Raw genomic sequence first — 24,836 nt, forward strand, 5'->3', positions numbered from 1 at the left:
TCAGTGCAGTGTTGGGATTTAGCAGTAATACGATGGGACGTGAGTCATGAACTATGACGTTTAAAGGCGGCTAAATTAATTCATTTCAGCCAGAATGTCATGCTGGAATACAAAAAAGCTCTGAAACTGCACAAACCAATATCATGACATTTCAGATTATCAAAATCTATTGAAACATTTTTGAATAGGAGGTTAGGGAATGATTTAAAACACTGGAGTGAAATGTGATTTAGGAAACTGGTGGTTAAAATAACTGAAAGAATCTGATAGTGATTATAATTTAGATTTACATTTTTCACAAATTCTGTATGAAACTGATTTGTGGGTGGGGCTAATTCTCAGCTCAGTTAGTGATGTCACTGGACACATCAATGGGTTTGGACCAATTGTAATTCAGGCCCCGCCCACACCATTCCACACCTCACTATTTCCGTATCTACAAGAAAATGCAAAAAAAAAATAATTAATGACCATGTGATCTCACCACGTTATAAACTGTAACTTCAAACACCTCAGTAATAACGCTCTGAGTGTGATCACCGAATAAAAATGTTATTACACGTCTTCAGAAAATAAAAATCAGTGTTTGGGAAAAGAGTCAAAAACATTCACCACTGCTTGCTGTGTGATTTTCCTCCTTTTCTGTGTGAAAAAACATGAATGATTATAAACACTTTAAACTGCGCTGTGTCGTGAAGCTGGTGTTTAAGAAGTGTTAGTTGGATGGATTTGCTAAATAAGAATTTAAATATTTCAGAAAACAGATTCTGTGTTTAAATCCTGATTTCAGTTCAAACAAACAGCTAAAATACTTTTCTTATATGGAAATTAAGCTTCATGATGCTGCATGTTCATGGATTAAAAACATCAACTGCACGATAAATAAATGTTCCTCTAACGTTGCTCTTTTTAATTTTGCGTGACTCTCAGTGATATAGAAATGAACAGAAGTTGCAGTTTGAGAGCGTGTCTCTGTGTCCGAGGCTGTAGAACTCTGTGATATCGTTTATTTAGTGCTGCGAGATCGCTGAAGATGACGTATGACTTGCGCTGAATCGACTCGACAGCTCCGACTGTGAAACAGAGAATGTTTTAGCTTCAGGCTGACTCGCAGTTAAGTGAGAACATCCAGGATTTTTATTCCACTCCAGCTTTATGTTCTTGTCTTCTGATCAGATGGTTGAATGTTCAGTTAGAACAGCTGTGACATGGTTCTGCGGGTGGGTTTTTTTTAACACTTTTATTCTCAAATACTGCAGATGTAAACAACTGGACATACAAATTATTCTGATTCCTCATGACACTATAATCCTGATAATCTGATAATCTGGAGTTTAGAGAAATAATGTGACTCAGATAAAAAAAGTTTTCAATTAAAATTAAAAAAATGTCCACAAATTAAATTAAACTATTTAATGTTAATACTTTCTCCACTTTGATTTTATTATTATTATTATTATTATTATTATTATTATTATTATTATTATTATTATTATTTTATTTAATACTTGATTTTGATTTGATATGTTTCCACTTTTATTTAATATTTAATATAAGAAAAGTGAACTAATTTCACTCACATAATTTAGTTTGTATGATATTGTATTTTTTTTTTTTGTTTATAAATTTAGTTTTTTTATTTTTTGTAGTAACTTTATGAATTAATTTATGAAAATCAGTCAGACTGATGATTGTTTTGTCCTTGAGCAAAGATGATTGTGGTACACTATCTGGCCAAAAGTATGTGAAAACGACCATCACGCTCATATTTGCATGTTGAACATCCAGATTACAATCAGTAACGCAGTGAAATCTCAGGAGGCTTTGTGTCTCCTCACTATTTGGAGGTGTAACCAATGTATAACAGTGTGTGTGTGTGTGTGTGTGTGTGTGTGTGTGTGTGTGTGTGTGTGGAGGAGGAGGAGGAGGAGTATGGATTTACACTCTTTTGAAGACAGACGTATGGAAATCAGTGCAGTTTCGCTCCTGTGATTTTACTGAGAGTTTTCATGGAGAAAATTCAACATCCTGCAGGAAATAAATAAAAAAATATCACTCATCCTCCATACGGAGGCACAGATGAGATGATTATATTTAGATGTTTCTCATCATGCTTTAAAGATGATTGATGCTTTTAGTGCAGACTTTTTCTCACTACAGCGATACAGGGATTTGGATTTAAATCAGCACTCGTTTTAGCTCATGAATATGGTGTTGTATGGATTGAAGCTGAGATTCTGTATTATTTTATGATATTCCTCACTCTGCTGAAGTGTCGAGTATTTCCAGTCTACTGTAGATAATATCCCAGGGGAAAGAGTTAATACCACACTAACAACTCAGATCATTCCTCTGCTTTCCTGTATCTTCCAGAAGCTCTCCAATTCTAAAGCACTGTCACGATTCTGTGGATTTTCTTTCTTTCTTTCTTTCTTTCTTTCTTTCTTTCTTTCTTTCTTTCTTTCTTTATTTATTTATTTATTTATTTATTTATTTAACATCCTGAGCAGATTTTCAGAATGTCCTGATCTCATTCAGACCAAAGTGTGAATATTAATCTCTCTGATGGGGAATTGAGGTTGACTTGAGCTGGTGTTCAGTCTCATAAAACACTAAAGAAACAAACGGTTCTTCATGCCGTCTACTCGGTTCTGACCCACTGGACCATTAGCAGAACAGAACCTTTTTTTTCTACTAAAGAGATGTGGGAGGGCTGAATTTTACACCATTTAATTGGTTCACTTCACTACAGACACTTCACCAAAGACACTGAGAAACCGAGAGTATCAGCAGCTTATTTCCTCACACACACACACACACACACACACACACACGCATGCATTTATTTTTTCAGACAAACCCAATGTATGAGAATCCCAGTGAAATGCTAACATGAGTTCTTTATAGATTCATATGCGTATTTAATTTAATCCAGTTTACTGGAGCTCTTCACACTGCAGCACTCTGTTTAAACGTCTTTGTGTCTCAGATATAAATACAACTAATACACACACATTTCCTCACTTTATACCTTCTACGTGGAGGAAGATGCAGCTGAATAACATATAAAATGCAGTTATAACTTTTTATTTTTAAAATATTTATAATATTTTTACATCAACCAAAGGAAATCTACTGACAACAACAACTAACTAACTAAATAAATAAATAATAAACTGTATGTATAATATGTTTAGGTATAAAACTTATTTTAAACATAAATGTATCAAATGGCAGTAAAATTATGTTTGGTCATGATTTGAGTAAAATTAAAGTAAGTAGGTCAATATAAATAATAAATAGTAATAAATATATAAAAATGGCAACATACATACAGTTAAAACAACAGTAAAAATTGTGCAAAAATGTGCTAGGGTTCGGGTTAGTAAAAATAAGTGAATAAATCCTCATGAATCCTGAAAGAATTCCTCATTTGTAAGCTGCTTTGGATAAAAGTGTCTGCTAAATGAATAAATGTAAATTTAAATGTAATACAAATGAAAGGGGATACTTTGATTTTACTTTAAAAATCAATACTTTGATTTTTTCAGAACATTCTTTATCTCTTCAAAATCATAACCAATCAAAAGATTTTAGATTTTGTTTATTAATCAGATTGTTACGCACAGGCCTGGGAGTGATTTTTCTTTCTTTCTTTCCTTATTTTTTCACTTTTTTCTTTTAATATTTATTCATTCAGAGTCTGTTTCAGTTCATATTTCAAGGTAATATATTCTGTGAAATTGTTTCTGATTATAAAAAGACCTAAAGTTATATATAAAGAATAATTATTTAATTTAATTTATAAAGAATCTCACAGACACAGAGCGAAGACCACAAATCAATAAAAGTTAAAAGTCTCACCAAGTCAAAATTATAAAATGAAAACGAATTGATTATGAGTGATGAGTCGTGACGTTTTCTCTTGAACGTGAGGTTTTGACATTCTGGAGTTCAGACTCATGATTTAATCAGCGTTCCTGAGAGAGATCGCTCTTAATCTCACACTTTTAATTAAAGACCAGTTCAGAGGAAAGCGATGCTGCGTGACTTCACCCGGCACAAATCACCCCAGTCTGAGTTCATTCTTTTCTTTTTTTCATTTCTTTGCTCATAAAGATTTTTAAATTGAGTTTGCCTTGAAAATAATTAGCAGTAGGGCAGTAGTTAGCTTTTCATGTTATTATTATAGCGTGTGGCAGAATCTCATAATGAGTCTTTTAATTATTCACCTTTTATCACTTTCACTCCTTTTTTTATCTACAAAGCTTGACTTCAAACACACCTCAGTGCATTACAGCCGAATATAACCACATTTAAACTCTACAGTCTCTGTACAGTTATTATTAATTAGCATTATCTTTGCTTTATAGTGTGGCGTTTTCTTTAAACATATAAACCTTGGCCAAGCTGGAGATAAAGTGAAACGTATCTATTTTATAGGTTTAAAAGACTAAAATCAAAGTAACATTAATTAGAAAAATTGACATTAATTATAAAACATAAATAATACTTTACTCACATTTCATTTCCTCACTTCGGTGTTTCACCTTGTTGTAAAATTGTGGACATTTTCTCTCTTTAATCAGCATTAACACTGCAAAAATTATACAAGTAAAAATATATGGAATATAATTTTATTTTATCTAATATTTTTCATTATGACATTATGATAAAAGAAATACAAGATTATTTATGTATTTGTAACATTTCTGCTCATTTTAAGCTTAAATTTGTCTTGTTCCATTGGCAGATAATTGTTTTGGGTTTTTTTTCTAGAAAATAATCACTTTTGAGAAGTACAATTATCTGAAAAAAGAATAACATAAGACAAACTAGAAACAAGCAAATGTTCAGAAATTGCAAAATAATCTTTGCTTCTCTTTATTTTGTTTATAGTTAGTAAAGTGAGGTTCTCCTGCACTCCTCCTTCTGTATTAGTTCTCATTCTTTTTGAGGCGTTGATGAGATTTACAATTATAAAGACTTATAAATTCATCCTGCGCTACTGATATTCATGATTGACTCGCGTCTCGTGTCCTGAAATCTTCTCACAGAAATCACACACGGAGTTCACTAACACACACCAATGAAGATTCTGTTTACTGATACACATGATTCACTGTGTATGTGTGTGTGTGTGCGCGCGTGTGTGTGTGATCTGTCTCTGAACTGTATGGAGATTTTATTACACATTAACATTTATTGTGATCTAAAAAAAGGAAAATTAGATGTACATTAAATTACCACCTTACACCATCATAAACTAACAGATTCTCTCTCTCTTTCTCTCTCTCTCTCTCTCTCTCTCTCTCTCTCTCTCTCTCCTTTCTTCCCCTTTATTATCATTTCTTTTCTAGGCATCACTTTAATGAAGACTCACTAACCGTGTTTCAAAAGGTGACCCTTCACAACAAGTATGGGGTCACCATGGAAACCACTTCTGTTGCTGTCAATCATCAGCTGCCTGACAGGTATGAGAGTGCTCGCTCTCTCTCTCTTTGCAAGATTGATTTTTCTGGATTGTTTTAGATGGTTATGTATTGCTCCAGATGGTTCAGGATGGTTCTGGATGGTTCTGGATGGTTCCATCCTGTACCCTGGCAGTAGATTATGGACAGAATGAGTACACTCATAATGTGACAGCAAAAATGTCCTGCTCTGAGTGTTTTCAGATGTTTCACAGCTCCTTAAATCTGGAATAATTCAGTGGAGAACGTTGATGAAGTGTCCTTTATGCCGTGTGTGTTTGTGTTTTATAATCAGACATTTTTACGAAACCGCTTTGTGCTGTTTTCTCTCTCAGACAAGGTGATTTACTTCTGTGTGGAAGTCAGACGTGAGAGAGAGTGTGATTGCAGATTGTTTACCTCCCATCAAGAACAAACACTAAACAAACACTTATACATTCATTACATTAATTTTAATATTCACTCCATGTAAATGTTTGTTATTCATATTTCAAGGACAGTCAGTCATTCCTAGAGTGTGAACATACTGAACACAGGAATCCACTGAAGTAACCTGAAATGACAGAGATAGCCAGTCTGTTTCAACAACAACAACAACAACAACAACAATAATAATAATAATAATAATAATAATAATAATAATAATAATAATAATAAAACTCAACAGAAGTCATGGTTGCTTTACAGTCAGTTAACAACAAATAACCACAGGATTGAGGTGCCGAGGTGCTGAAATGGAACAATCTGCCAGCAGTCGAGGAAATTTCTAGCTCATGGTAGAGTTAACAAAACAGCATTAATGGACCTGAAGGTACAAGGATCTGAAACTATGAAGAGTGTTTAAAGCAATGAGCAAAGGATTGTGTTTGGTGTGAGAAGAGACAGATAAATCCAGCTCTATGCAATTTAGTTGTCATTGATAAAAATCTCACAGTAAAATAATTTTTAGTCGTGAATTGAGATGTTGGAACACACAGACTGATTTAGTGCCACTGCGAACAATGACGGCTAATAACAATGTTCTGTTTGTGTGAAAAATTTGTAATTAAACTCTCAGAGTGTGAGCACGACTGTTATGATGCTCATTTAAAATCCACCAATAGGAGGACGACGGCCTCACGGCACAGCTGCAGATGTGCTAGCCGCGATGGAGAAACGTAAATGAAACATGAAAATGGACAGAAAAAAATCTGCTTCGGAGGATGTTTGTTTTTATGTAAGTTTATTTTCTGCATGATCTAATTTATTCATGGCTGATTGATGACGTGAGCACAACATAGCCATTTTCTTTCATTGCAGGCCTCGTTAGAGGATCTTCATCATATAATATAAGATGTTAGAGTATCACACAGTCAGTTATAGAAATCAGAACAGAGTTTATTGAGATCTCATACAGTGCAGTGAGGAATAATGTTTAACGAGTTCTGAAATCACACAGAGTAAAAAAGGCTTAACTGGTGTAATTCATAAAGAATGGCACCGATATGTGCAGATGGCTGTGTATGAATAAGTCTGTTGAGAATATTTTCAGGGAGAAGAATCATTAATACAGACACTAATGAGAGTAAAGTAAAGGCTTACATGTGATAAAGAGGATTTTACTGATATGATTTGAGGTTCTGAAATTAGTAATGAAGCAAATATAAAATCAAAATTCCTAACCACTTCAAAGTGTTTAACAAGAACACCATATATGTCTATAGAAAAGTTGGGAATTTGGGAATTAATGGATGATTTAACAAATGAATTATGTGTAAATTATAAAGAAGAGAGGATGAAGACCAAATTCCCTAGGAATGCCATTACTTATTTGCCCTTTATTCACTTATTATCATACAGTGACATGATAAAGTGAAGTATAAGAGTTATTGAGCTCAATACAGAATTTACTGATCCGATTAAAACTATGTTGTTTGGTGATGTGATTGAGGCGTATCGTTTGTTTTGAAGCTGTGGAAGTGAACATTGATCGCATTCCAATCTCTTTTAATCCCTACACCTTGTACTACAGAATAAATAATACACTACAGAATCTCTGTGTTTAATATGAATTTAAGAGAATTACAGGATGCTGGTGTTCCACACAGTTAATATGATTAGACAATATAGATTAGATAATATTTATAAAGTGTGTGGTACAGAGCTGATATAGACCTTTGACCTGAACATAACTAACTAACATAATTCTTTTACTTCTAACATCATTCCAGTTGCTCAGTTAGTCAAGTCTATTCAATTCAGTTCAGTTTATTTCTATAGCACTTTTAACAGTGGACATTGTCCCAAATCAGCTTTGCAGAAATATATAAATTCAGGATATAGATTTTAAATGTAGTCTGCGCCATGTGGGACATCCTCAGCAGCAGCATGTGACTTCCAACTGATGAAAACTCCAACCAGAAGTAGGATGGAGGTATCACTGGTATCTCAGGAGCATCATAGAGAGAGAGAGAGAGAGAGAGAGAGAGAGAGAGAGAGAGAGAGAGAGATATTATGCTTATTGTCCCGTAATGGTTAAGGACTTTGCGTGAGTGAAAGCAGGGACTCCGGCAAGACTAGCTATGACAGCGTAACTAAAAGGGAGAACCAGAAGGGAACACAGACATGAGGGCTCCCTGGGTGGGGGGGGAGACAGCATGCAAACATCCCAGTTCACCACAACACTCTATAAATGTGAGCCTCTAGATCTGCTCCTTTGCTGAAGAACAAAAATATTCACAAAAAGCTTGAGTAAGCAAATATGTTTTCAGCCATGACTTAAACACTGAGACTGTGTCTGAGTCCCGAACACTAATTGGAAGACTGTTCCATAGCTGTGGGGCTCTATAAGAGAAAGCTCTTCCGCCTGTTGTAGCCTTCACTATTCCAGGTATCAACAAATATCCTGCATCTTTTGATGGAAGTAGGCGTGGTAGATCATAAAAGACCAAAAGTTTGCTCAGGTATTGTGGCACGAGACCGTTCAGTGCTTCATAGATCAATGATAGTATTTTATAATCAATGTGAGATTTCACTGGGAGCCAATGCAGTGTGGATAAGATCGGGGTGATGTGGTCGTATCTTCTGGTTCTAGTTAGGACTCTAGCAGCTGCATTCTGGACTAACTGGAGTTTGTTTATGCTCCTACTGGAACATCCAGACAGTAAGGCATTACAGTAATCTAGTCTAGAGGTGACGAAAGCATGAACTAATATTTCTGAATCATGTAGTGACAATACATTTCTTATCTTAGAAATGTTTCTGAGATGAAAGAAGACTATCCTAGTAATATTATCTACATAAACATCAAAGACTGGACTGGAGACTGGAGTCAATAATCACTCCAAGGTCTTTTACTGCTGCACATGATGAAACAGAAAGTTCATCCAGAGTTACTGTGAGATCAGAAAGATTACTTCTAGCTACACGTGGTCCTAGTACAAGTTCCCTTAATGCCAACAACATTTTCTAATCTATCAAGGAGAATAGTATGATCTATAGTATCAAAAGCTCCACTAAGGTCAAGTAGCACAAGCAATGAGACAACCCTGATCAGAGGTCAGTAGAAGGTCATTTACTACTTTAACTAACGCTGTCTCTGTGCTATGGTGAGGTCTAAATCCTGACTGATACATTTCATGAATGTTGTTCCTATGTAAGTACGAGCATAGCTGCTGTATACAACCTTTTCTAATATCTTACGGGTCGAGGTCAGTTTTTTTAGTCTGGGGTTTGATAACTGCTAGTTTAAATGATTTAAATGGTAAAAAGTCTGCACTTATTTCATGCCTTTTAACCTTAGAGGTTCTACAAAGCGCTCTACAGTGTTTCTCACTCAACCATTCACACATACCCTTATGGCACCAGAGCTGCCAAGCAGAGCTCTAGCCTGCCATCGGTAGCAACTTGTGGTTCAGTGTCTTGACTAAGGACACTTCGGCATGTGGAGGCATGTGGGCCGGGATTTGAACCTCCAACCCTACGATTAGCGGACAATCCGCTCTACCACCTGAGCCACAGCTGCCCCATAGGTACATAGCCAGTTCAAAGGGAAGAATTAATTCTTTTTAGAAGGGGTTTGATTACTTCTGGAATTAACTGTTTGAAGAAAAATGTAGACAAGGGATTCAATTCAACTCAATTAAATCCAGTTTTATTTGTATAGCTCTTTTTACAGTGGACATTGTCACAAAGAGCTTTACAGAAATATATAAATTTCAGGTCTAAATATTAAATTGATAAATTTGTCCCTAATGAGCAAGCCAGAGGCTTTTCAAGGAAAAACTCCCTGAGATAAGATAATACTTTATTAATCCCCAGCCAGATAAATTAAGGATGATATGAGGAAGAAAGTATCAGACTCAAAAGGGAACCCATCCTCATCTAGGTGACACAATTATAAACAATTCCCTACGACAACTGTGTGCTATAAAATAAAGCAAATAGTGTAACTGTGTAATCAGGAAATTCACCACAGGCCCAACATGAAGTATATTCTACTGAAGTCACAAACTGTCCACTGATGGAGACCCGAGCGCAAAATCTGTTTGTGCAATTGTAGTCCAAAAACCACAACCACAGTCCCAAGACACCGCACCAAATATGCCTTCACCAACTGCAGTCCAGTGCCATCTTCTCAGCTTCCAAGTAGGAACAGGAAACAAACAGAGAAGGATTAGCATAACTGCTGTTCATTGCATTTCAGGCAGAGATGACCATGTTCATTTGTTATCGTTTTATCAGAGATGACTGGAGTACAAGGTTATGAGATGCATTATGTGAATTTTAGGCTAAAGAAATGTGTTTTTAATCTGGATTTAAACTGAGAGAGTGTGTCTGAACCCCAAACATTATCAGGAATGCTATTGCAGAGTTTAGGAACTAAGTTTAGAAAAGCTCTACCTCCTTTAGTAGACTTTGATATCCAATGGATTATCAAAAGTCCAGAGTTTTTGCGGCCTTGAAGGGCGTGAAGGATTGTAATGTGATAGAAGATTGGGCTAAATACAAAGGGGCTTAGCTGTTTAGGGCTTTATAGGCGAGTAGCAGTATTTTATAAGGGATCTAGTGTAATTTTTTATTTATATTTTGATGAGGAAATTAATGAAATTAGTTCGGTCTCTCGAAGGAGAATAAAACATTCTAATTGATATCTGATATTGTTATATTATTATCTACAGGGTTAGTTATAAAACTGTTTGGTTTTAAATTCATAGTCTGAATTTTTTGTTTAATATTTAAAATTTTGCCAATTAAAAAAATCATGAAATCGTCGCTGCTATATAATGACTGTGATTGTGTGCGTGCTTCTGTGGTGGTTTTATTCCTAATTAATTTTGCTACAGTATTAAATAAGAACCTAGGGTTAGGGTTAGGTGTTAAGGTGGAGAGAGACTGATCTAGCAGCATTAAGGCATTTTCTATAGTTCAGGCAGTTCTCCTTCCATGCTGTTTGAAATATTGCAAATTTACTTTGATGTCATTTATGTTGTAATTTCTGGGTGTTTTAAGGTGTGTGCATGATGGCTATACCAGGCTAGCTTTTTCTCTCTAATTATTTTTCTTTATGTGGAGCTACCTTATCTAGCATCACCAACAAATAAAGCTTTGTCTAAAAACGGGTCTGTAAATGTTAGTGGAATCAACTCAGTAGACAATTTTTTTGTGGCTACATATGTTATACTAGTATAAAGAACTTCAAAGGAGTTGAATTTATGACTAGGTTTGTGTGTGATGAATAGATTATAATTATAAATGAGTGAGACTCCTCCCCCTCTGCCAGTCAGACGGGGCTGATGTATATAACTGTATCCAGGAGGACTGGCTTCATTCAGTGCTGTGCACTCATCAGGTTTAATCCATATCTCTGTTAAACACATTATATTAAACTCCTGATCAATAACAGTTTCATTAACAGTAAGTGCTTTAGATGTAAGAGATAATAATATTTAACAGTGCTAGCTTCAGATCAAAGGTGCCGGCTGTGCATTCAGTATGATCTCATTTTATGTTAATTAGGTTACTAAAACAAACTTTTTGAATATTTCTACCTTTATGTTTATCTTGGGGAACAGACACAGTCTGGATATTGTGGAACCTAGGTGAGGACTCAGTGCAGCTAGCAGTGGGTCAGTTTAGTCTGCTTGTCTGCTCCCTGGTCTTGGCTCAGGATTGTCACTGATTAACTAGCCCTGTTCTCAGACTATGTGCTATGCTGCAAGAAATGAGAGCAGCACTTTCCCGAGTGGGATGGATACCATACTGCACTAACAGGCCAGCCTTAGATAAGCTTGTGTAATCTAACTTCTCTTTAGCAGATACTCTAAGTGAAACGAGCTGGTTCTTAACAGGTAGTTCTCCTGTTCTCCTGTTCTCCTTACAAAAAATCTGAGATTTATGTTGTTCTTAAAGCAGATGTTTGTATTTGGTTGTCAGTGAATGATAGAGAGATGAACAGAGATGGAGTGAGAGGGGGTCAGGGTTTTGAGGCGCAGTTCTTGATTCTGTGTTAAAGCTTTTCTGCTGCACTGATCTGCAAGTGAAACATTTTTGTTGGTTTAAAAAAAATAGTTTTTTTTTTTACATGTGGGTCACGACAGAGAGCGTTTTGGATTCCTGCTCCTCTCAGACACAGACATGTGGCGAACTGAAAAGAGGTGGACGTTTTGATCAGAATGTGGAACAGAATTGGAATGGAAATAAGGAGAAAGAGAGAAATTGTTTCACTCCCTCTCTGTGCACAAGGTCACAGCAATCTACTCGTCTTCGTGATTATTTGGCCAGCAGTCATTTTGGTTCAACACCAAACAGACGTGGCGAGTCACTCTGCCTGGGTGCCAGTGGCGATCATAATGGATCAGAGATCTCAGTGTGAAATGCCAGGCGTGATACAGCTGATTAAATATGACAAGCACAATCACTGCTCTTTCCTTCAGTCTGAGATTCTCTGAAGTCACAGTGGATTCAGGAATCGTTTTATCCTTTATACTATTACTCCCCTTATTATAATTGTTAAAACAGACTTCCCTCATGTGCATACAACACATTTGCAGATTAAACTTTAATGAGTTTAATGATTATTCGCAGTTCAGATGCTCAAGGAAGGTAATTGTGTACACACCCATAACCTGAACATCTGAGGCGTCATTTATTTTACACTGCAGTTACCTGCTGGAGGTGATGCTGAATCAGGAAGTGTAATAAATTACAGGATGGGGAAGAAAGAAAGGAAGGGGGGGGGTAGAGAAATCCATACACAGGAGAGAGATGGACTGAGCAGCCATTACTCTGTGCTTCCATGAAGGGAAAATAAGTGCACACTGTGGAGTGGTGAATAAAGTGAAAGATCTCAAGAGGAAACATTATATCAGACTTTTGTGATTTTAAACTGTACAAAGACATTTAGATTCTCAGTTTCACATTCCTTCATTATTTCACTCCTCCTAACCTCTCGGGATGGCAAGAGTCACCTCAATGCATTGTTTCTGAGATGTTCCAGTGTTATGAGTGGCTGGAGTAGCTGTGGATAGCTATACATACTACACAGCACTGATTGCATTCTTTCGCATTGGTGTGGCAGACTTCACTATGTCACTGTGCATGATCTTTATGGAGAGCCTGTGCTCTGTGGTGCAAACTTTACCTAGTAAGACAGGTCACAAACAGGTGGGTTAAGTTATAATGCCTGCCTTTGATGCCTGCATCACATCTTCTGTATACTGCCCAAGCACTGAATACAGACATACGGATAAATTTCTAACATTCGATGTTCCCTTGTGCACGGCATGCAGTGGTAATACATTCTGCATTTCACTGCTAACACTGGAACTTTGTGTATCTGCAGATGTTAAACCCTCACATCACCCAGTTTTGTAAATTAATCAATTAATTCCCTGAAGGTGAGCCTGCAGGGCATCCATGTTGTGTCCACGTCATAAGTTATGCCATATATCAGTAATTATGTTTGTAACTGTTGTTCTATGAAACTTGAATAACCACCAGCATTCTGTATCATTTGGCTTCACTGCGAACCCAACGAGATCGCAGAGAGAAGATTCCAGAAAATATGCCATTGGAAGAATATAGGATGATCATCAAGATAAGAACAAAACTTACAGAATTGTATTCTCCCCATTCTGTTCCTGCTTTTGTCCATAGTTGGGTCAATGACAGTTGGGAATCATAGAGTTACAATAAAATTTAAAATTCAATTGGTTTTTCGAAGAAAATTGACTTTAATTGGTTTTATAAGAGATTAGTGAACTGACGATTGTTCATGTGTGAGTCTGGTTATTATTCTGTCTTTGAAATTTCTCCTTATTTAATGATTTGCTGATTATTACTGATGTACAGAGTATAAAAGTGAAACACATGTGATTGTAGCCGGTTTCTGAGAGAATTCAGCTCAGAGTTGGATGTAGGGGGAATGCATGTCAGCCGATGGAGGTGATGGATGTGATGTCAGGTGATGGAGGTGATGGATGTGAGATCAGTCAGCCTCTTTTCTGGCAGCTCCAACCAGAGGAAATGGAGTGTTAAGACCAAACAAAGGGCTTCAGTATCATTTTTTTTCTCAAGAAAGAGTGTGGCATTTCACATCCTAATGATGACACTTTTCACAAAGTGCTTTCAGGCAATTACCCGCTCTTCTGCTGTTTGTCTTCAATTCACTCCATGCCCTCTCTCAGTCCTTCACTGCTGCATCACTGTCATATCCTGAAATAACCTGCTCACTGATGATCTGGTGAAAATTTTTAATGTGGAACAGATACACTTTTATAGCAGAACTTTCCTGTTCCATGGATCAGAACACTGATCTTTAACATCCACTTCATCTCACCCAAATAATGTTCATTATTTTAAAAGATTTTGCAAAGATTTTCTCTTTTTTCCCACAAATAAAGTGTTTTTTTGTGTTTGAGCTTGTGCATTTCACTCCATGCAGTATGTTTCTTCTAACTTTGTTCTGTAAAATTAGGGGAAATAACATGAAGTAATGATCTCTGATGCGCTCCTTGAAAAGTTCATGCATTTTGGAGCTGTTTAAAAGTGAACTTCAGACATAATGAGTCACGCTGAGTTGCTTTTTCTGTGCAATTGCCTTTTGATTGACACAGCTAGTGCTTGGTTTTTAAAAAAATATTATTGATTTATTTTTACATTTTTAATAACAGTAATCCTGAGGTGATTTGAATGCTTCATTAATGTTGTGTCATTGTGAACAATGTTGGTTTGACAGCTGCAGCATTTTCTCTTGAGTTTTTCCTGAAATGATGAGAAATTAATTTCGTTTCATTCATAGATATGTTGTCAGATGTCAATTTTCATTCTAATGAACGTATTATTTTTATGATGTTGAGTCCCCACCTTGTGCCCCAAGTTCCCTGGGATAGGCTCCAGACTCCCATGACCCTGTGTAGAATAAGTGGTATGGAAAATGGATGGATGATGCTGAGATGCATGTCAGAATAAGAAGAAACATTCTTATTATACAACAATTCTGTTCTTTCTACCTTCATGTTTCAAATCTTTTCACGTCTCACGTCTCTATAAATAAACCTGTTTCTGTATTTTGGGAAAAATCAGAGCCGGAACTTAGTGCTTAGTAAACGGCATAAAACAAAACCTTTTTCCTCGGAGGGATTTGCAGGTTCTGTGGTTCTTCTCTTCACACTAGGAATTTTCCTCTTCCTTTTCTCTGTAATTCTAAATGATAATCAGTTGTGTCAGATCACTGCAGCTGTGAGGTGATGAACAAAACCCTGAGGTGTAGGAAAGCCTGTGATGATATAAAACATTTGTGTCAGAGAGAAATGGAATAAAATTATATATTTATATATTTATATTTTCTCTGTGTCTGAGAGGGTCTCACACCTGACTATTTCTACATTTTCATTTACATTTCTCTTCTTCAGTGATTTATTTATTTATTTATTTTTCCATTTCTGTGTGTAAATAGCTAAACCTACACAGGATTCAATAGTATTCACTCATAATGAGGACTGAGCAGTGGTCAGATTATAAAGTGTTTCAGTGGGTTGTTTTAAATGACAGGGGGTTTAAAATTATATTTATATTTATCAGATTAAATTTATCCAGAAATCTCCTAAAACACATTTCATAAAAAAAAAAAAGCTGCAGTATCATCTTTTTTTGTTAAAAATGAACAAAAATAAATGATTGAACAAGTACATAAAAAAAAATCACTGTTCAAAACTGTCTTCTTAAATTACCCTGCTTCGCAAAAGTAAGTTTAAAATAATGATTTATAATTTGAGCTGTCGGGTCGGATCAGGGGGTCAGAATTCACAGGGATCATCAGTTTGACGTCATTTGCGTGGCGTTTGATGTTGCCATGGCTTTGCGTGGTTACGTCACCTCTGTAAACAGAACGACGACGAGTCAGCTACTGTACGGTGTGTGTGTGGAGGCTGAGGATGGTGGAGTGGTTGTACTTTGTTCTTACAACAGGTGCTTAGAATTTAAACTTGTCGTCTAGACAGCTGCTTTAATGTGGATCGTTCTAAAAACAATCATTGCTGACACCTGGGGAATCAGTTGTTGTCAAAACCAAGAAGCCTCGAACTTCGGAGAGCCTGCAGTCAAAAAGGGATGTGACTGCGCCCACGCTAAAGTGAGAATAAATATGGCTTCAGAGAATTGGTGAAAACTCTGAGATCTGAAGGGATTGGAGACTGACACAGAGATGCCTTTTTTCTGAACAGGTCAGACATTTCAGTGGCTCAACAGCTAGCTAGCTCACATTAGAACACTTGTTTGCTTGAGTCAGCTAGATATCTTGTTTTTGTTTGTTTGTTTGTTTTGTTATGGTCAGTGGGTTAAATTGCACTTATTTTCTGCTCACTATGAGGGAGAGCAACTCACCTCTACTCCAAGAAAACCATATCCACCTCCACCTCCCTTGTCAAGTACTGGAGCTAATATACAACCCATATGTACAGTCATGTGGAATAAATAAGTACACCCAATGGATTTTTTTTTTTTTACATAATTGGACAAGCAAACATTTGATCCTCTTTGAAACAGCACATATTAATAAAGTTGATACACTCCATCAAATGACACATAAAGTTTATATTTTGTAGTAATTTTCACAATTTAAATGAACAAAAAACAGATCAGTCACACGGAAAAAGTAAGTACATAAAATTAGAAACAGGTGCAGAAGATTGGGTTAGAGGTTATTTATATCCGTCTCATATCTAGTGTCTGGTGTTCCCTTTGTTATTGGGGTGTGTACCCTAAAGAGTTCTGTAAGGCCTTCAGAAAAAGGTTGTGGATGCCTGTGAGCCTGGCAGGGGATTTAAAAAGATCTCCAGATTATTTGAAATACATCATTCCACTGTACGGAACATCATCTACAAATAGTGCAGATTTCAAACCACTGCCAATTTGTTCAGGACTGACTGTCCCAGCAAATTCAGCCCAAGAGCAGACCATCTGATCCAAAAAGAAGTCTCCAAGAACACCAAAATTTCATCACAGCATCTGCTAGTAAGTCTTGCATATAGGCAAAGACCAGGCCTTTTGGAATAATGTGCTCTGAATTAAAGATACAGTTCTTTGGCCATAGTAACAGCAGACATGTTTGGCACAGACAAAAGACAGCCTTTCAAAAGAAGCACCTCATACCAACTGTGTAGCACGGTGGTGGAAATGTTATGGTTTGGGGTTGCTTCACTACCTCAGGGACTGGACAGCTTGCATTCATTAATTCAACTATGAATTCTGCATCATATCAAAGAGTGTTTGAAGATAATGTGAGGCCATCTGTCAAAAGGTTGAAGTTGAACTGAAACTGGACCTTTCATCCCATTGAAATGTTGTGGGGGATGTGAAATGGGCAGAACATGCAAGAAAACCCTCAAACATCCTGCAGCTGAAAGAATATTGCATGGAAGAGTGGTCAAAAATTCCAGCAAGCCAGGTGGACAATTATGCAGAACAACTACAAGAAGTTATTTCTGCTAAAGGGACAAAACTAGCCTCTGAGGCCAAGGGTGTACTTACTTTTTCCACAAAAGAACATCACATCTATTGATATTTCTGTTGAATAAATAATAAACAAAGATAATTTTCCTTGTGGTTTAGTTCAAGTATGTAAGTATATATACTAACTTTATTTACTATATATATGTAACTTTATTAATAGGCTTTTAATTTTTTTCACGACTGTATATCTCAAACCATCAGATTCATCCGCACAGAGTAGCCGTGCCAAAGCGCAACCCACGTAAAAGAAAAAACAAAAAACAAAAAAAACTCTGCAAGTAACATGCAGGTTTTTTTTTCAAACAGATGGCGATAGAGAGGCAAAAGTTCAGTACTGCAGCTTTCAGTTAACTATCTCACCAGCGTGAGTAATGTGACGCAGCATAATTAAATATTAATATTTAATTAACACTGTATATTAAAACTCCACACCTTCTACACTCGTTGTGGGTCAACTATTTAAAAAAAAACATTTTAAAGTATAATAAGAAGAAAAAGAAGTGGAAAAAGAAGATGGAAAAGAAACAGTGCTTGGTCCCCTAACTCTCACTGTGTCTCGCTGTACAAAAGTAAGTAGAAAATAAATTCATCTCAGTTACTCTGTAATATTTTTGCTCTGGTTTAAACTGGTTACTTCATCATGGATGACAAACATAACAAATCTACACAAGGTTTTAATTTAATCATCTTTAAAATTAAGTGGAGCAACAAAACCTGAGATAAAATAAAACCAACAAACGCTTAATTGGCTCTAAACTTTCAAATCTTTGTTGGTGTCCAATCGGACTCGCACTGTTCTGTTTTCAGCAGGTTTAAGCAGCTGTTATATGGAAGAAAGACTTTTGAGTTAAATTGAGTCTTTGTCCCTCAGCATGAATCATTTGATGATAAATTGATCAGTTCTCCTCCACGTGTAGATGATTGTGTGACACTCGCAGCTCTTCTTCTGTTACTGTGGGAATAAAAATTTCTTATCTGCAGCATGGCCTGAGGAAGCTCTGACTTCTTCTCAGTGCAAGATGCTGAGTGAGCGAGTTTGATTGCTCTTTGCCCCGTAAGGACGTGACCCCTGAGACTCACTTTTCATTCTTTCACTGACTTTAGCCCTATTCGGACAGGATTAGTTTTCCATGTGGAGGTGAGTAATGTAATTAGTAACAGAGTATCTGTGGGATTTTAGTCTGAATCCATCATGTCAGTACTTCATATGTCTCTTCTATAAAGTGAGCATTAATATCTCTCTCTCTCTCTCTCTCTCTCTCTCTCTCTCTCTCTCTCTCTCTCTGTGTCTCACACACACACACACACACACACGATTTGTGTTTTTTAGTTTTTTGTCATTTTCTTTCCACTAATAATATGACAACATTGTAATTGTGTTTGGTCATTGTGTGTTACTGTTTTCTCTTCCTCTCTGTGGAATCATTAGTTTGTGAACTACAGACGATTGTTGTTCATTATTTTACTATAATGTGGGTGTAGAGTGTGAAACTACTGCAGCTGTATGTCACATTCAGAGGTCTGCTGTGTATTTGTTATTGCATTATATTCTGTGTGTGTGTGTGTGTGTGTGTGTGTATATATATATATATATATGTATATATATATATATATATAATATACTGTCTTTATTTGTGTGTGTGTGTAAGAGAAAGAGAGGGAGAGAGAGACATTTTTTTCTCGAAGGACTTGGTTTATTTTGGCTGCTACAGTTAATTTGTTTTTGCTGAGTCAATTTCTGCACATTGATTTTTCATCTAGTGTCTGTTAGTGGTGTGGAGGAGACCAGGAGAGGAGGAGGACAGGTGTCTGAAAGTATTTGGGGATGTTTGGAGGTAGCTGGAGGAGTTTGGAGACAGTTGGAGGTGTTTGGAGGTAGCTGGAGGAGTTTGGACGTACTCAGAATTAGTCGGAGGTGATTGATGTTACTCTTTATGTATAAACAGCTGTGAGTGGGAATGCCTTAGAGAACATAGATGGGGAATGTGGATGTGTTGCTAAATCCATATATGGAAGTCTTCAATTAGGAGCAAGAAAGTCATTGGCCTTCATGAAGTATATGTGCATGTATTTTTATACTATATTCTGTTAGCCAGATAGCTAACATGAGCTAACTTGAGAGCATTTCTCATATTTATATTCTCGCAAAGACACACACTTTAGTTGCTCACAAAGACACGCCCATTTTTCATGTGCACTGTGTGCCATGTGGCATTATGTCATTTGAGTGTTCAGTCATGTGGGAGATATGTCATGAGGGTATTATATGTCAGGTGGGCTGTATATCGTGGGCATTATGTGATGTAGGCTGTATGCCAGGTGGGCATTATATCATGTGGGGGTTATGTCATGGTAGCATTTTCCCTAAGAGCTGTGCAATCAGCCCATGCACCTACACGTCCTTTATGGCAAATTAAGATTCATTACAGCTCTTATGCCTGAGATAAAGTCCCAAATGGACTTTATTAGATCATTATTCAAATTAATTTCCACTCTGTCCTTTTCTCTCCGAGCCGGTAAGAGGCAGGAGAAGTATGAATGACACACACATCAGTTTCTCTTCGTTAAGTGCACACAGTCATGGGAGGCTGATTACTTCACATCTAAACGGATGTTTGGCTGAATTATAGCATCAATTAACTCATTTGGAGCAGCAGAATGCAGAGTGATAAAAGTGATCTGAATGCTTTGAAGTCCTTAAGAAGAACTGAGATAGCAGTGTTTATGACCTGAAGAAGCTTGAACAGTTTTTGATATCACACACCTTTTCTCTCACAAATTTCAGTTTGCTTTTTTCAGTCATGTGACTATTAAATGTCTCTGAGCCGAGATTTCGTCAGATGAGTTATTTCATGACACCTACTTTTACCTCTAACACAGCATCTCTCTGCCTTCATGGTTCATTTTAGCGAGAATGATTTTCAAACCAGCTTTATCCTGTCATCAAATTAGTTCTGATTCTCAGCCATCAGTCAAACATCAGCCATTTCATGCTTTTTAGAAACATAAGGAAAGTCCAAATTAAAAGTCCAATCCAGCTTAGAGTCAGAAATATCCTTGCATCATTTATTAATGAGTGTGTGACTGGAGAGTGTACCACACATTGTAAATTCTGTTCACTTTCCCCAGTAACCAGTTAGCTTAACTAGCTAGGTCACTGCTGTTAGCATATGTGCTGATTATTTCTAATCGCTTGCTGTTAGTAGTTTAAATTATGAATAAATGGAACTCACAGTCTGCAAACACCAGTAACATGATAATGTGACGTGTGAAGCACGAAACACGTTATCGCTTTGCTTGTATCTTTCTCATTTGTAAGTCGCTTTGGATAAAAGCGTCTGCTAAGTGAATAAATGTAAAAACTCTCAGCACGTCTCTAATTACTAATTATTATTGACAGAAAAGTTTATATATTCTCTTACTGAGCACTTTGTTATGAACACCTGTATACCTACTGAAAATGCAATTATCTACTCAGTCAATCATGTGGCAGCAGTACAATGCATAAAATCATGCACATACGGTCCAGCAGCTTCGGGTAATGTTCACATCAACCATCAGTATGGGGGAAAATGTGATCTCAGTGATGTTCAGCGTGGCATGATTGTTGGTATTTCTGTAACTGCTGACCTCCTGGGGTTTTCACGCAGAACATTCTCTAGAGTTTACAGTTACAGAATGGTGCAATAAAGAAATAACCTCCAGTGAGCATCAGTTCTGCGGATGGAAATGCCTTGTTGATGAGAGAGGTCAATGGACAATGGCCAGACTGCTGCGAGCTGACAGAAAGGCTACAGTAACTCAGATAACCACTCTGTACAATTTAGAATACATCTCAAAATACACAGCACGTTGAACCTTGAGGCGGATGAGGTAGAACAGCAGAAGACCACGTCGGGTTCCTCTTCTGTCAGCCAAGAACAGGAAGCTGAGGCTGCAGTGGGCACAGACTCACCAACACTGGACATCTGAAGACTGGAGAAACATCACCTGGTCTGATGAATCTTGATTTCTGCTGAGGTACACAGATGGTAGGGTCAGACTTTGGCTCCAACAGCATGAAACCATGGACCCAACGTGCCTTGTGCAAACAGTCCAGGCTGGTGGAGATGGTGTGATGGTGTGGGGAATTTTTTATTGGAACATTTTGGGCATTAAAGTCATGTCTTTAATGCTACAGTGTATTTGAGTATTGCGCCCGACCAGGTGCAGCCCTTCAACCCTTCATATATATAAACCATATTCTTCTGAAGTGAGGAGTTTGTTTCTATGGTAACAATCAATGACTCCACTTGACACATAAAAGTCACAGTAACTCCTTCACACAAAACCCAACACACCGGCTCCAGATAACCAGCCGACTGAATCAGGCCGATCAGCTCTGTTGGGTTCTGTGGAACAGTAGAACTTCAGGGACAGGGCTGATGAAGAGAACATGGCATGGTGGAGGTGTGGGTTCGGTTTGTTCAGTGTGTGTTCAGTGTGTGTTCAGTGTGCGTTCAGTGTGTGTGTGTTCAGTGTGTGTGTGTGTGTGTGTTCAGTGTGTGTGGGTGTTCAGTGTTCTGTGTGTGTTCAGTGTGTGGGTGTCCAGTGTGTGTTCAGTATGTGTTTGGTGTGTGTTCAGTGTGTGTGTGTTCAGTGTGTGTTCAGTGTGTGTGTTCAGTGTGTGTGTTCAGTGTGTGTTCGGTGTGTGTGTTTGGTGTGTGTGTTCAGTGTGTGTGTTCGGTGTGTGTTTGGTGTGTGTGTTCGTTGTGTGTTCAGTGTGTGTTCAGTGTGTGTGTTCGGTGTGTGTGTGTTTAGTGTGTGTTCAGTGTGTGTGTGTGTGTGTGTTTATGTGTGTGTGTGTGTGTGTGTGTGTGTTTATGTGTGTTTGGTGTGTGTTCAGTGTGTGTGTGTGTTCAGTGTGTGTGTGTGTGTTTAGTGTGTGTTCAGTGTGTGTGGATGTTCAGTGTGTGTTCAGTGTGTGTTCAGTGTGTGTTCAGTGTGTGTGGGTGTTCAGTGTGTGTGTGTGTGTGTGTGTGTGTTCTGTGTGTGTGTGTGTTTAGTGTGTGTTCAGTGTGTGTGTGTGTGTGTGTTCTGTGTGTGTGTGTGTGTGTGTTCAGTGTGTGTGTGTGTGTGTGTTCTGTGTGTGTGTGTGTTTAGTGTGTGTTCAGTGTGTGTGTGTGTGTTCTGTGTGTGTGTGTGTGCGTGTTCAGTGTGTGTTCAGTGTGTGTTCAGTGTGTGTGTGTGTGTTCTGTGTGGAGGAAGTGCTAGAGAAAATGGTTCATTATTATACGCTGTTTACTGTGTAATAAATAATCAGTTGTAGTTGTGGGTGAGTTGTTGTGGTGTAAGAGGAATAAAACATTTGGGAATGTGCTGTTAGAGGAAAATAATCATCTTCAGTGGGGTAACAGTGACTCCATCACTTCATCACACCAAACCGTCATTCAGTATTTTACACACACACACACATGCACACAAATAGAAAAAATAAATAGAAGGTGTGTGTTATTGTGTGTGTCAGTGTGTGTGTGTGTGTTATTGTGTTTGTGTGGGTGTGTGTGTGAAGAGTCAGTATACAGACGATGGTGTGTGTGTGTGTGTGTGTGTGTGTGTGTGTGTGTGCGTGCGTGTGTGATATTGTGAGTTTACATTGTGATGAGCGGTGAGTGTTAATGAAGGCAGGCTGCTGAGCGAAGCAGAGACACAAAGAGCCATCTGTTACTGTAAAACACACAATTACTTCCCATCATTTTAATACCGCAGCAGTGAAATTATCCAAAATCATTCCAAACAAGATAAAGATTATCACCTTACTTTTCTTCTTCTTTATTACTTTAATGTTTCGTCATGTGAAGGATTAAAATCACAGCAAAGGCGTCTGAAAGTGCGGACACATTTGGTATGTGAAATAGATGTAGGTGAGACGGAATATAGACGCATGATGTGGTTTAAGTAATGCATGAAACTGTTTTCACCAAGGGCAAAGCAGGCGAGCTCTCGGTGCACAGAGGCGAGGGGATTAGCATGCAGCTTACACAGCCAGACCAGCTCGGTAATAAATGACGTTTGGTTTGAGACAGGTGGTTATATCACCTAACGAACTGCTCTGTCCAAACCGAACCCCGTCCACATTTCAGCTTCTGAAGGTCAGTCCAGGTGTCTGATCTGCATGAAGATAGTCCGAGTGACACGCCCGAGCAGGCACACGCATAGCTCTTCTGATTTCTCGGTGCATGTGGAGCCTTGAGGGGTTTGTAGTGAGTTATCAGTCCTGTGAGGAGACTGGAGACACGTGTGATGTATGGATTTCTGCATTGCTAATGCTATTGAATAAATGTTCAGCCTCAGTCAATATAATCTCTGGAGATCTTCATTAATTTTTCAGGTGATGGTTAATCATGTCACCACACTTTAGGTCCCACGATCGCGGCACCTGTTTCTGTTAGTGTAATGAATTAGTGGTACTGAGGGACACAGGATGGTGTTAGCATGAAAAAAAGTTAGCAAGTCAGTATTTATTATACTCACACTTCCACAGCCACTGTGACTGACTGCTGCATTGTTGTGTAGTTTTTTGGCTGAATAAACGCTGAGGTTGTCCCACTGTGCTAGCATAGCTAATAGTTTAGTTGTAGCTTAGCAACAATAACTAAACACAGGCACTGTCCAGAAGAAAACTGTACTCTCATACTCGTTCTAAATAAATCTGTGATTTAACTGTGATTTGCACAGTACAGATCTCAAACTCCTCTAAAATCAAACTGAAACAGAGGAAAACTCCGGTCTAACCGCAGTTACAGATGTTGATATGCATCCAAAAACTATTATAAGAACATAATACAAATGAGTGAAGATTTGAGTGTGCAAATATGAGCTAAATATAAATAAAAACTTGATTTAATGTTGCTGTAATGTTGATGTTATCAGAAGCATGAACACAGAGTGAATATTGAATATGAAATCAATTTTATTGCAGTAATAATAATTCATTCAGGGAAACATCGGGGCTCTGAGGGTCTGAGACATAAGGAACTGTGAAAATAGAGCAAACGGTTTTATTCAGTCTTAAAAGGACAGAAACGGACTTTTTCAACTTGAATACCTGCATTTCAGGGGTATTAATTCACATGGAGTCACACTGCAGGTGGTCATTTAATTTATTAGCATTGACTCCGCCCACTACTGTACTCTGAGAAAGAAACAATCCTATTATCTGTGTGTGTGTCTCTTTGTTCATATATGTATGTAAAGTATGTAGAGCATCTATCTATCCATCGATCTATCTCGTGTTTACAGTCTGTAATGGCTTTGTTGCTGTAGGTGAGGGTTGAGTGTAATTAAATATGTGTAGTTGATAGAATATTTGATTCCAGTGAAGTGTTGTTTGTG

At 37.5% G+C, this 24,836-nt stretch overlaps 1 protein-coding gene across 2 annotated transcripts in view; it reads left to right on the plus strand.

The window, feature by feature from the left end:
* cntn5 (contactin 5) overlaps window positions 1-24,836 on the plus strand; it is a 146,272-nt gene that overhangs the window by 35,497 nt on the left and 85,939 nt on the right. For both annotated transcript variants that reach the window (XM_053677758.1, XM_053677759.1), the window contains exon 2: window positions 5,361-5,474. In XM_053677758.1, the coding sequence (XP_053533733.1) occupies window positions 5,420-5,474 (55 nt within the window). In that variant the 5' untranslated portion in view covers window positions 5,361-5,419. The remainder of the gene's footprint in view (window positions 1-5,360; window positions 5,475-24,836) is intronic.

This window comes from Ictalurus punctatus, chromosome 4, assembly GCF_001660625.3.
Source record: "Ictalurus punctatus breed USDA103 chromosome 4, Coco_2.0, whole genome shotgun sequence".
Lineage (NCBI taxonomy): Eukaryota > Metazoa > Chordata > Actinopteri > Siluriformes > Ictaluridae > Ictalurus > Ictalurus punctatus.